Source organism: Vulpes lagopus, chromosome 17, assembly GCF_018345385.1.
Source record: "Vulpes lagopus strain Blue_001 chromosome 17, ASM1834538v1, whole genome shotgun sequence".
In the NCBI taxonomy this organism is placed as follows: domain Eukaryota; kingdom Metazoa; phylum Chordata; class Mammalia; order Carnivora; family Canidae; genus Vulpes; species Vulpes lagopus.
Genome location: NC_054840.1, coordinates 9702914 through 9717360, shown reverse-complemented (window position 1 = coordinate 9717360; position 14447 = coordinate 9702914). Strand labels below are relative to the sequence as shown.

The window sequence follows — 14447 nt, the reverse complement described above, 5'->3', positions numbered from 1 at the left end:
GACTCTCCCTTGAGTCTCCCATCCCTCACCCTATACATTTGGTTTATATTTACTTGTCTGTTTATTTACTGTCTCCCCTGCCAAAAATAAACTCTAAGAGAGCAAGAACTTTGTTTATTTCCTTTCTATATTAGCAGTGCTTGGAATAGTACCTGCACATAATAGGCATTTAATAAATATTTGTGGAATTGTATGAATTATTCTTTCTTTTAAAAATCAATAATTGAATACTAATATTCTTTAGATAACCTTAATATGAGGCTTAGCACGATAAGATACTATAAATAAAGTACTTTGCAGTTCTGAAGTTGCCATGAATCTCATAAGAGCTTTACATATATTTTTTAAATTTTTTTACCAAATCGTAGGTTTGATTGAAGAGATTACCCTTTGGAGATGGAGAGAGTGGGGTGGGAATGAGAGAGAAGAAGTCAATCCCATATAACTTCTATTATCTCTCAGTCAAAATTCAATGTCAAATATCTTTTTGCCAAGATACTCATACTAACTAGATATATTTAGGTAATATGAGCCAAAGGCACAAAATGCATTTCATGAGATGGTATAAAAACCATCCCTTCTGATATTTGACCTTGTGTGTCAAAATCTTGAGAAACTAATTAGCTGCCACCTTTCCTTTAAAACCTAACCTGAAACTTTCAATTGAAATGACAGTTATCCTTAAAATACCTTAAGAATCCACACTGCATTTCTCACTTGGTCCATTTCAACGATAGCTTTTTTTTTTTTAGTTTGTACTTTTGCCAAGAGTTAAATTGAAGTGCAGAATGAGCCAATTTTAAGGCATTTTAGGAGTCTGAGGGATTTGTTCTTTTGACATTGAAGGAGTTTACTAGTTCCATGCCGCACCTCCCATCTGAGATCCTGAATCACTGTCATCTGTGAAGATGATCAGATCTTTTGTTCAGAATGTAAATATAATGACCAATTCTGTGAGAACAAAATTAGTTCACCTGTCAAGCACAAAAAAAAAAAAAAAAAAAGTTCAAAAAAAACAACCTCTTTTAGGATGAAAGCTGGGAAAATAACATTTACCAAAGCTTATCATGTAGTAATTGTCATGGAGAGAACAAAAGAACACAATCAACTATTTGCTCCCAAAGAGCCTAATTGCTTGTGTGCTGTTAGTCCAATTATCATAAGAATTTATCCTTGTTCAGTCCATTGCTTTTTATCCTTAAAAGAGGTATCTCAAAGACAGAGAATGAGTTCAACAGAAATCAGTTCATTTGTATTCTTTTTCCTAAAATTAGAATCAAATTTTGGACACAAAAGCCATCACAGAATTAGGTCTGAGGGTTATTTGTAAATTTCCAACATACCTGTCCCCCTTCTGACTTCCAACATGATTATTCAGAAAATTACACTTTGGAAATGTTCATTCTGGTTCTCATTCTAATAATAGAAACCAGTTGAGTCACATAGAATTATAGTACCATAGTAAAGCAATTATTAAGAATTTAATATCTTGTAATAGATAAGTTTTATTGTTGGGGAACTTCAAATCCCTAATCTAATTTCACTTAAAAATACTTTTATAAATCAAGTTATATCAACAGCTATTTATTGAGCACCTACTTTTACAGAGCTTTGTGAAAGATGCAATCAATAAGAGTTTCAGAATTACTTGAATTTATACAAAAGATTCTCTTTTATATATTTGTATAAGTCTAGCTATTTTACAGAGATAAAACCTTCATAAATAGATATTTCTCTTTTAATAGGAAGAAAAGAAATACAGTGGGAGAAACTAGAAACCTGAGTCTATTTTTATAAAGTATAGAACCATAGGATTTTAGGGAAGGATAAAATTTTAAACTATTATGATTATTTATTTGATTTTTACCAAACCTATACATATTATGTACAGATGCAAAGTTAATTGATTATCTATTCATTTTATCAGTGTAAATAAGACCAGGTATTTAACCAGGCATTAACTGGCTCTATGTCAATTCACAGTTTTGTCTCTAAATATATTTTGCTTAAAATGGTAAGAAACATGTTTTTAGAAGTTCTGATTTTGGGGTTTCTTCTATTTGGGGGGAGGCTTCTTCTTTTTAATGGATTTAACATATTCTCTAGATATTAATAAATGTTGGTTTTCTAGATAACCAGTATGGGCTCTTCAATCCAGGTTTTGCTTAGGACCATTTCACAGTGGCGTTTATCATTTAGTCTGCCTCATGTAAATTGACTCCCCAATTAGAATACGATGCCCTTGACAGTAAGAATCATACTTCTTCACATTCAGTCCATCACAGTTCCTAACTCAGGGCTTGCTACCTAGGTGCAGTTTAAAAATATTTGTGGGAAGAAAAAGGGAAAAATAATAGTAAGCTAAAACTTTGATATGTTAATTTGATAAAAACAGATTTTTAAAATCTTTATTTAAATTCAATTTAGTTAACATAGAGTATACTATTAGTTTCAGGAGTAGAATTTGATAATTCATCACTTGCCTGTAACATCCAGCGCTCATTCATAAAACATATTTCTTATGTATTTCTTCAAACACAAAAAAATGATTGGCTAGCTTTGATTGACATAATCAACCTATTCAAACAGATTGTTTAAAAGAATTTAGTTGCTCTCCCATGACTTAATGACTCTATTTGTAACAGAAATGTTGGAAAGAGCATGGACTTTGCCATGGAATTTCAATTTGGCTGCCCACTAGCTACTAGCTTTATAATGTCAATAAGCCTACCCATTTTCTCGAAATGCATCTTCTCCCTTGTGAAAGAAGACTGGTAATACTTAAGATTCCCGGTTTATTGTGAAGAGAGAATATATTTGAATAACTATCCTGCTTGCTACTTACTCTAAGTGTGACCATGAGTAATTGATCTCTCTAATTCTCAGATTCCCTATTTAATGAACATTGATTAAGGCATTCAACAAATATCATTGAGCATCTACTAAGAATGAGACACTATACACACACACACACACACACACACTTACTTGTTAAATGCTATAATCTAGTTCTGCATTAAATAAAATACAGGAAGCTAGATGGCGATTTCTAGAGAAGGGAAGAAAATAAAGGCAAAGAGGTATGAAACAGTATGGTTAACATGGGAATGCTCTGACAGCAGGTTCCTACATTTAAGCTTGGAAAGTACACAAGTGGGTACCTGGCTGGCTCAGTCAGAAGAGCATGCGACTCTAGATTGTGGGGTTGTGGATTTGAGCCCCACACTGGGTGAAGAGATTATTAGAATGTACCCAAGAATGGGTGAGAATGATACTAAGAATAGGACCAGGCCAGAGAGAGCTTCAAATTATTTTGTGGACACCCTGAAAGGTGTTAAACAAAGGAAGTGACATAGATAGAATGCATTCTAGAAAGAAATTATTATAGCAAAAATGTGCAGAATCTATTCAAGAAGTAAAAAGGAGACATCGCCAGAGAAAAGGATAAATTAGAAGGCTGTGACATTGATCCAGGTAGAAATGATGCCCTAAATGATATAGTTGTAGTAGTGATAAGAATAGATTTGAGAAATATTTAGCATATAAAATAGGTAACACTAATTGGTTGTGAAGTTGAGTGAGAACGAAGAACCAAGGCGGATATTCAGGTCTCTGGCTGCTAACCCAAGCTCTGAAGCTAAGAGGAAAAAAGTGGGTTTTGAGGAGTGAACAAATAATAAATTCAGCTTAGAATATGTTGAATTTGAGATTGAAGGCAGACGTGTCCAGAAAGCAAATGGATAAGTGAGCTTAGAGAGATAAGGGCTCATGATAAAGCTTGAGATATCTACAAAATATTGCCTACCTTTCAAATGAAGCTAAGGATTACATTAGATAATGTATGTAAAGGGCCTAATGCTACAAATCACAATAAATAAAATAAATCAGATGCATATTTAGGTACCTCACTCAATAAATGTAATATCTATCTTATCCTGGGCAAAATTACCAAACCAATCTCTTTATTTAGATAGAGCCTGAAGTTCAAGCTATGGCTTAACTCATACAGCCTCCCTCTAGATTTTAAAAAAAGCCCAATAAGCTGTCAATCTCCCAGTTATTTTTTCTTTAATCACTAAACTCTTGAGAATTTGGCTTAATGGACCATCCTTCTCCAACTATAACCAAACAGTGGACCTGTCCATTTTCTACTCTGTTGAATACCTCCTAATGTAAGGGACCTTACCAAATTCTGGTAAAATCTGTCCTAACATAAGGCCTTTGACTTAGGAAATATAATTTTATTAAAGATTTTTATTTACTTATTTGAGAAAGAGAGAGAAAGCCCAAGTGGGGGAGGGGCAGCGGAAGAGGCACAAGAAGACTCCCTGCTGAGTTCAGAGCCTGCTGCTGCCCTGGGCCTCCATCCCAGGACCCTGATATCATGATCCTCATGAGACAAAGTTAGAGACATCTGGCTGAGCCACTCACGCACCCGGAAATATAATTTTTAAATCTACCAATATAAAAGTGAAATAATACAATTGATAATGCACCCCTTCAACATTCCATTCCAACTAAGGGATCCAATTCCTGACAACCTTGTGGAAGATAGAAAAGATAGGGAAGGATGGAAGGAGTGGCAACTGTCCCCTCTTTCATTTCAGTCTTCCCAAATCTCCCTCTCCAAGATCACTGAAAGTCACCACCCATCCAGAGAGAGCAAAACAGCAGGTGTTCCCTTCCTCCCTTCCTTCTAGTCCCTCCCTCCCTTCCTTCTGCTCTATGACTAATGTGGCGCTTGAACTCAGGACCCAGAGATCAAGTTGCATGCTCTATGGACTGAGCCAGCCAGGCACGCCAGGTCCTTTAAACCACTTCTAAAGGACTCTACTCATTTAATCTTTTAAAATTGACTTGCCTAAGCCAGTCAAAAAAAGCCTTACCTTTGATGGTAATTTCTAACTATGGATATCTTAAAAATATAATTAAGAGAATAGTATCTCCAAAGTTTTGACATATGCTGATAAATTCTTAAAATTCTTTTTCGTTACGTTCAAAACTTAAGCTGGATCAGCCATATACTTCACCTCTACCACGCCATAATATTTGAGAATTAAACTGATTTATTGCCACAGCCCAATTATAGAAATAATTAGGCCACTGTCTCTGGAGATTGAAGTCGTTAATGGATCATGACTCTTCTCAGGATGTGAAGAAGCCTTGTCTTTCAGAGGTGAGGATTATTGAATTAGTTCTTAATATCAAGTAGAATAATCCAGATTCTACTTTCCTTCCTTATAGTTAAACTATCCCTGAAAACTAAGCTGTATTTGGCACATTCGCATTAGAAGAAAAAAAACCTTTCATGTGACTGATAAAAGTCCCCAAATATATACCACTAATTTTCTAGGTATAAAACCTGATTTGAATCCTAGCTTCAAATCATTAAGATCAAAATTCCACAGTGAATAATGTTGGGCAAATTACCTATTAGAGCCACACGTTGTGAACTGTTGAATTTATGGACAATATACTTTCTGAAAATACCACACTTTAATTTTCCTAGTGCTTATACAATGCCATAGAAGAGGTCCTGTTTATGATAACTTGGTTGTCTCAGGAGAAAAAGAAAGAGAAGTAATTTTCCTTATAATGAAATGAAAGAATTACTCCTCGAGAACAGTAAACAGGCCGTGAAAGGCCCCTGTCTGCACTGAGAGGAAGGAAGTGCTAATACAGAATTCCATGGCCTATAGCCCTCTTTGCTGCAATTTAAAATAAGTAACAAAAGAAGAAGAAATACGTTTCCTTTAGTTGAAAGAATATAATTTACACATTAGGAATTTATTGACTACAAAGTTTAGGAAACTTTTAGAGTCAATACTCAGAAAGTGGAACTATGACCCCGTCTGGAATGGTTAAAGAAAGATTCCAAAAGCCAGAAGAAAGCCTTATAACACCTCTCAAAGCTGCTTGAGCTACGTGATCTTACCATGTTTTAGTCACGAAGCTTTTCCGTCCAACCAGATGCACTCACCTCGCTCACCAGCAAGTTAATGACTCAGAATCAGTCAAGATTTCTATGTTCTTTTCTCTTTCAGATTCTGATTCAAAGAACATTCTCAAAATAAATAAATAAATAAATAAATAAATAAATAAATAAATAAATAAATAATAAATAATAAATAAATAATGAATAAATAAATAACATTCTCCTTTTTGCCTCCCTACAGTTTTGCATGAAGCACGCCGTACCTCTCCCAACCCATAACCAGTATGGTCTTCTGGAGAACCAGGATCTGTGAAATCTCCACAGCTCCCTCTTGCCCAACATTTAGTGTGTGGTGACAGTAACCACTGAAGTCCCATACCTGTAAGAGAAAAAATTGAGACAAGAATAGGAAATGTCTTCTTCAGTGGGTAAAATAACACAGAGTAACAGGATTATTTTAAACCTCTGTGTTTATGGGATCCCTGGGTGGTGCAGCGGTTTGGCGCCTGCCTTTGGCCCAGGGCGCGATCCTGGAGACCTGGGATCTCGGTGCATGGAGCCTGCTTCTCCCTCTGCCTGTGTCTCTGCCTCTCTCTCTCTCTCTCTCTCTCTGTGTGTGACTATCATAAATAAATAAAAATTTTTAAAAAAATTAAAAAATAAAAAATAAAAAATAAAAAAAATAAACCCCTGTGTTTATATTCTGGATTAGGGCTGATTCACTTAAGGTACGTCATAATTAAAGAAAATTCTCTCGCCATTTAAATATACCTGTTATTTTTATTACTCTACTTATAACCCTATCCATCTATTCTAATAATAGCTGATTCAAAGGTTTTAAGTTAGTGTGTATTTTTAAGGAGAAGACTGTAAAATCATGTAGAGGCACATTTTGGAGTCTGTTGAAATTCTGGCTCTTTCTCTAAGTGTATCTACCTAAATTTCAGTTTCCTCATTTATGACACAGGAAACTTACTCCTCTGGGACATTTGGAGGATTAAACATCTAATACAGAGCCTGAAACACAGTCTTTATGGATAGATTTCCCATTTTCTCCCAGTAAAATGTCCATTTGATAGTGGATGCCAGACCCAGGCCTACAGAGGCACAAGCACTTTTGAGTTTACTTCCTCAAGCAGGTGGTGAGGACCCAGGCCCAATGAGTGAACTTTACAACAGAACATCATTACGTCACTAGCAGTTAAAGCTAAGCTCTGTCATGAAACACTGTTGTTTTATCATTTACACAGAATAAGTTTAATTAAAATAAATCAAGCAATTAAATTGCATATACCCTTTGACTAGACTCCCTTTGATTTTCAACTTCTGGAAAATCATTGCACAGAGGCACTTATGTGTGTGAAATGGAATTATTTTGAATATTTTGATATTCTTAAAGCATTTGTCTATAAAAGCTAAATACTGGAATCAATCCAGTTGCTCATTAATAAGGGACTAAACAATCAGATTATGGAATATCCATACAGTAGCATATAATGTAGCCATTAAGAAGAATATGTCATTTCTAGATTTCTAAGCTCTGCCAAAACTGAACCAGCTATGGAACCTTTAGCAATTTGCTTTATTTATCTCCTTGGGCTTTGGTTTCATCCTCTGTAAAACTAGCATAATAATAGTACCAAGGAGATATATATATATATATATATATATATATATATATATATATAGGGAGGATGTGGGGGGGTGCATTTGTGTGTGGGGTGTGTGTGTGTGTGTGTAAAGTGCTTAGGACAGTACCTGGTTCTTAGTAAACATGCAATAAAAGTTAGCTAATAATATTATATGCATTCATATGAATCAATGTCCAAGATAGAAAAATGTAAAATGCCGAACAACATATTATATTGGGCTGCCATTAAGAAAAGATGCTGCCCTTTGGCTGGAAGGATACTCGAGAAACCAGTAACAGCAGTAGCTACAAGGGAGGAGCTGTGAACAGAGGTGAGAAAGAAACTTTCTTCTCACTGTGTAACTCTTTGATATTTTAAATTTTATTGTATGATTACATTAATTATTCAAAACATTAATTAATTAAAAATCAGGTACTTCAAAACCATGATAAATAGGGCAGTACTTTTAAATCCCGGATGACATAGGTATTGGTTTTGGGTTCTAAATTATAAATGAGATTGGAAAATGTCATTCATTCTTGTCTCTCCATGGAACATGTCCAGAGCAGTTCAACCTTGATTTATGCATCTTACATAGAGGTTGCCAGATTTCAGAATTCCATTGTGCTATTATGATAAAGACAAATATACCTTCAAAAGCTGTGATTATTCTACTAAATTCACATTAACTTCTAAGATTCAAGGCTTGAGCTGAGATGTTAGAGGGTGCACATGCTCGTCATCTATGTCATTTCATTTTCCTCTAAACATGGCTTTCACCAAACCCACCTAAAATAATACCCACAAATAGGTATTGTGAAGATCTGGCTGTCCCCAGGTCCTATTAAGTCCCTTAGCTGGGACTATCTGCAAGCTTTTAGCAACCGTCTGCAAGTCTTCCCTACTCTGGACCCTATAACCAGATAACATGACAAGAAAGTGTTAAAAGGAACCTAGTCTACTTGTTTCATTTCTCAGTTCAGTCTTTTACCCTAAGGCTAGTAAGTGGGATACTCACTTGCTCCTCTTGCCTTAGCCTGTCTAAAATTCCAGTCCCAGTTATTCTGGTTTTATTCCACCTTGACTATTGGGGTTGGACTTGTCCCATTAGCTTCACACATCTTACCAGTTCTCCTGAAAACTAGATTACTTAAACCCACGCTCCTAGTCCTTGCCTCAAGCCATTAACCTTCCCAAAGGCCCAGTTCTGTTGACCTCCAGAGATTCCCATTGCAACCCCCCATAGCACTTCCTTGACACTGACAGTTGCCATTCTGGAATCCCCCTGAATTCCTGGCTCCAACTTCCATCATGTTCTACCCACATATCCAGATGACTTTCCATTACCCTCCCTTGCAGCCTACTTGCATGCATCATACACCTCACCATGGAAGGCACACCTAATTAACACCCTCTGATTCTAGTTATGACAGAAGTTTGAGAACCATTCAAAGCTTATTCTGGGAAACTGCCTTCTGTTGCCTCCGAGTGTCACAAGCCATCTCCAATCAAAAACTGTCATTAGTGTCAGAGCTGAGGGGAGCAGAGAGGATTCACTGGTAGACATGACTTCAGAGAACAAATATCTAAGCCTTGCATGAAAATGTCATTATTCTTGCAAAGTAAAATAGCACCTTTCTCCCAGAAGAAATTAGTAATAGTCACAAAATAAGAGAAATGGAAGTATTAAATACTGTTAGTTTATGATAATAAATAATATGATTGTTCTTCCTACTATCCTTCTTTACTGTCTCACTTCCCCTCACATATACGTGCAAGTTATAACATGGGTTGATCTTAAAATATTCATTTGCCCCCAAATTTACATCGATGCCATTTTAAAAAGTTTACTTGGTTGCCCTGATTTCTCATTTTATAAACTGAGAAGAAAACTAGAGGCATTAGCTGAAGCATAGGAAAATTATTTGGACTTTTTATTCCCCAAAGTAGTCCTCTATCCAGAACACTGGAAAAGGCTTTCTGAGATAAGTAAGCCAAGTTGCATTTTTAGTCTAAATAATTTATTCAGAAAGATCATTTATTCATTTTCCACAGAGGCTTTTTTTTTTCTAACAGCTTTGTTATTAGATGGTGCAGGTTATTTAACTCTTCTTGCCCCGTCTTTCCTCTTGCATGGCCAAAAAGGCAAACACAAATAGAGCTATAGCTACGTCTCCTCACATAGTATTTTACCCTCCTTGTATGTGGATAGAAGAGCATCACTGTGTTCTCACCTTTACCGTCCCATCTGTGCTGCCAGTCAAAAGCCGTGTCTCATTTGCATCAAGGGCCATCGTGCTGATTTCTGCATTGCCATGGCAACCAGTAAACTGTTTGATTTTCTGCCCAGTGTCTATCATCCAGAAGGAAACAGTAGACCCCACATCAGAGCTGACTACCTAAGAGAAAATAACGTTATAAAGAAATGAAATATAGTCCCAGAAAACACCATTTTTATTTCAATAAAAATACCTAACCCATGGATTTCCACTACTGAGATCCCCCACCCCCACCCCACAATAGTTAGAGACATGTTTGTGATGTATTTTCTTTCTTTTGGTTAAGCTGATAACATTTCGATTCCTAAGCCAGAACAGAGGAAATGAAGTCATGGTTCTCTTTACCAGCAAAGATAGGAATCTACTTCCCTTACCCACTGTTCAGCTGACTGTCATAGAGGCCATACTGAAACCAAATCCTACTGAAATAAACTTAAAAATCTTCTCTGTTTAGATGAGAAAGCTGATTTTATTAGTCATGGTGCTCTGACACCATTCACTATAGGAGAAGAAGTGTTTGACTGCATATCACCCTCCATTTAGCATTCAGAAAAGAAACCACTACCAGACATTATGGGGGGGGGGTAGTGAATTTTAACAAACCGCTAGAGCTGTCGCTTTCAATGCTATTAGTCCCTTTTCTCCCTTTCTCAAGGTGCTGTATATATTTTTACAACTGAACACAATTATTGATGGGCCACTAAAAACAAAGAACACAGGAAGGTTAAATATAAATCTGCATATACACTCCAAGAGGAAGGCAACAGAACAAAGGCCAGAAGCGATAGGATTATATATAGTAGCCCGACTGTGAGAAATTTTATGGTGGCAAGTAAACTGCTAATTTCAGCTCTAGGTATTTAGTCATCCTTTAAGAAAGTAAAATCACCCCCATCCGTATGACTTTGGGACCCAAAAGAATGAAAAAGCAAGCAAACAAAAAAATAAAACACTGAACACACAAATAAGTAGATAGGAAGTTGCCTGAAGCAACATCCAGACTTTGAGAAAACTTAAATCATGTCTTTATCTGCACAGGTACTGATTACCATTGTATAAACGTAAATTTATCAATGATATGCTACTTTGAGCATCGCATGTTTATAATTAAATAGGTTCAAGTTGATCGAATGTATATTCAGAAGGCCTGGATGGCTGGCCATCATGTGTGCACGCGTTCATTCGTTTTTTGGGCATGCACTGAACATCCACTCTGTGGCCAGCTCCATGACAGCAGCAGGGCTTCACTAATGAATCCCTGCTCTGAAGGAATCTATAGTCTAGGCTTGAATATTAAAATCACCTGGGGAACTTTAGAAACCATGACTGTACACCAGATCAGAGATTCTGATTTAATTGAAGGAAGGAGCATTTTTTTTAATGAGCTTCCCAGGTTATGCAAGTCCACAGCCTGGGTTGAGAGCTATTGGTCTGGATAGAGAAACAGACAAGAAACAGATAAATTCCAAACAATACTACAAGTTTAGAGGGCTCACCCCTGGCTGCAGTAGGGGCACAGGGAGGAAAATCCAAAATCTACTCACTGGGATGGGGGATGGGGAATAAAAGGTGAGGAGGGTCAATCTACAATTGAAGAAAGGAATATGAATTTATTGGATGCCAAGCCCTTTACACTCACTATCTCACTTTATCTTTATTAAAACTCTGTAAAATAAATAACGTTATCACCCTCATTCTACCAGTGATGAAATTGAGATTCTAATCAGCTAAGTACTGTTCCCAAGCTTATATAATGAGGCTTGAATCATGGGCTGTCTATGGCAGACACATCATAAGGCCTTCTGTATTCCAGCATAGCATCCCAGATAATTAAGAGTGTGCTTAGAAGAGAGAACTTGGAGAATATTCTAAGCATGAGAAGCAATATGAAGTGTAATGCAGCCAGAGTGGAGATGATGAGATAAATAAACAGTGCAATGGCAGGTGAGGCAGCAGGTTGGTGACAGATATTGAAATCCCTAAAGAGCAATGCTAGAGATCTTAACTATTGAGAACAAACTGATGGCTACCAGAGGGGAGGTGGACGGGGGGGACGGGTGAAGTAGGTGATGGGGATTATGGAGGGCACTTGCTGTGATGAGCACCGGGTGCGAATGGAAGTGCTGAAGCACGGTACTGTACACCTGAAGCTAATACCACACTGTATGTTAACTAACTGGAATTAAAATATTAAAAAAGAGCAATGTCAGAGAATAATGAGTCATGTGTGTAAAGTTCTTACTGGGATAGGGGCCTTAGCTCTTATCAGTGGAGTGTATGACTCAAAGTTAGCAGCAGTCATTGTACTTGAGGAGGAGGAGAGCAATACGGTATTTTGTGGTTGTTGTTGTTGTTAGTTGGTTTGTGAAGATACTCCTGGCAGTGGTGTAGAGAACAAACCGGGGCTGTAGAAAGACCATGTGGGGGCTGCTGTATTAGGTCCAGGTAAGAGATGTTCACCCGAAACAGCAGTTCAGAGGCTAAAAGGAGAGGAGAGACTGGAAAATAAAAGGATCACCATTGAGCAAAGAACTGATTGTGAGCACATGATGTCTTGTAGCCTTTTTTTTCCCCTGAAATTACAACTCGGAATCAAACAACTTTTTAAATGATGTAAAACTGTTATGTATGTTACACAAGGTCTCTCACAAATTCAAAAGTAGCTTAAATATTTAATTACCATTGTTCAACGATAGTATAATTTCTAGGACAAAATTGCCCAAACCTGAAATAATGTGACATATCTCTTCAATTATCACTCCAGGTAACTGCTTGGTTTCTATTTGCTATTTGCTTTTTTTCTTTTTTCTTTTTTTTTTTTTTTTTAGATTTTATTTATTTATTCATGAGAGACACAAAGAGAGCGCCAGAGAAATAGGCAGAGGAAGAAGCAGGGAGCCTGATGTGAGACGCGACCCCACGACCCTAGGATCACTCCCCGAGCTGAAGGGAGACACTCAACCACTGAGCCACCCAGGCGTCCCTCTTTTTGCTTTGATTTGTGCAACATGCCTGGTGGTTAAGAGCCCTGAGTCTGAAGCTAGGATGCCTGAGTTTGAAGGTCAGTTGTCTGACCCTGGGCTCAGTGCTTAACACCTCTAAGCTTCAGTTCCCTCCCCTACAGACCAGAAGGAATCACAGTAACCATCTCAAACCATTTCTGAGAGGTTTAAATAAGCTAATATTTGTAAAGCACAGTGAATGGTATGCAGTAAATGAGCCATAAAAGTTAACTAGTGTTACTATCCTATTTAAGCTTTATTTCTCAATTTTGGGTGATACCACTTTTCATATCCAAACCAATGTAAGAAAAATATTTAATATCTTGCTTTCTTTCACCCATGACAGTGAATTTAGACAATTACAGCTTTAGAAAGCAGATTGTAGATGTACACTGAAATCTCAAATTATATCATACTGGCGAATTTCTCATATAATTACTTAGGAATCTGAATTGTATTCATTAAAAACAAAACTGTGGAAACATAATTTTCCAAGTGAAAATATTGAAATGAGTGAAAATATTGACAGTATTTTTTTTTAAAGAAAAAGTTAAAGGTTGTGAAGACTTTACCTATTTCTATTCAAAATGTACTTATTGAGCACTTACATGTTAGGCATTTCAGTACAAAAAGATGAACATTCTCTGATAAAAAAAAAGGGGGGGGGGCAAAGTACAATGAGACCATGTTCAAGGAAAAGACTTATTTGCTTCCTGAGACTGACATCGCCCACAATACAAAGCATCTAATCATTGACTGCCCTACTTTTATCTGCTGTAGACATTCAATCAGGAATTAGTAACTCCCACATTTTGCTGCTTTGCAGCAAAACTCTTCCTCCTTTGACCACCTGGCTGAGCCCTAACATACTATTCATTGGCTTTTAGGACCTTTCTCTGCTCATTTCATAATTGCTCATGAAACCTGAATCAATAATGGCAACAGTGGATAGCCAGTCAGATCTCATTTTATGGCAATCTGCCGTAAGGTGGAGTCTCCAGGAAAACAATGTGTTGAAAACCGAGGGCTGACCATGTCTCAGACATACCACCAGCATTAACCAGACTCTTCTGTCACTATGACAATATCAAGAATACAAGAATAGCAAGGCAGGTGGAAAGACTTGCAAAGTTTGGTGAGAGAGGAGTGCATTTAACATCACTTGGCAGGTGAAGGAAATGGCTTGACTACAGGACGGTGGAGACTTTATTTTTAGCAAGCTGTGATTTTCTCAGGAATGGAGCTCAGGGATAAGTATTGGCATCATATTTACATGCCAGATTTTGAGGAGACCAAATCTCTTCAAGTTTTCAGTTCATTCCTGGCTGCTTCTCACCAGGCGAGACCTCAGCCCATGAGGACAGGGCCCCGACAGTCTGCAGAGCAGAAATGACACTCCCCTAATAACTTCCCTCTAGTGCAAGCGGCCCTCAGGAGCAAAATGTTGTTCTCTGCCTTGTGTACCCGAGTTAATAACCATTTAGGAATATGTGGGTCTTCGTGTCTCCCTCATCTGAAGCTGTCACAGCCAATGAGACGATTCTAAGAGATGTGAGGCTGTATCCATGTCCCTTAATTGTCTTCTTGTATTCCAACAACA

The 14447-nt window shown here is 37.2% G+C and overlaps 1 protein-coding gene across 2 annotated transcripts in view; it reads right to left on the bottom strand.

Annotated features, from left to right (window-relative positions):
* The window catches only part of WDR49 (WD repeat domain 49), a 161194-nt gene that overhangs the window by 79752 nt on the left and 66995 nt on the right, over positions 1-14447 (bottom strand). For both annotated transcript variants that reach the window (XM_041731884.1, XM_041731885.1), the window contains exons 8-9: positions 9801-9965; positions 6199-6314 (exon numbers count right to left, since the gene is read on the bottom strand). In XM_041731884.1, coding sequence (XP_041587818.1) covers positions 6199-6314; positions 9801-9965 — 281 coding nt within the window. The remainder of the gene's footprint in view (positions 1-6198; positions 6315-9800; positions 9966-14447) is intronic.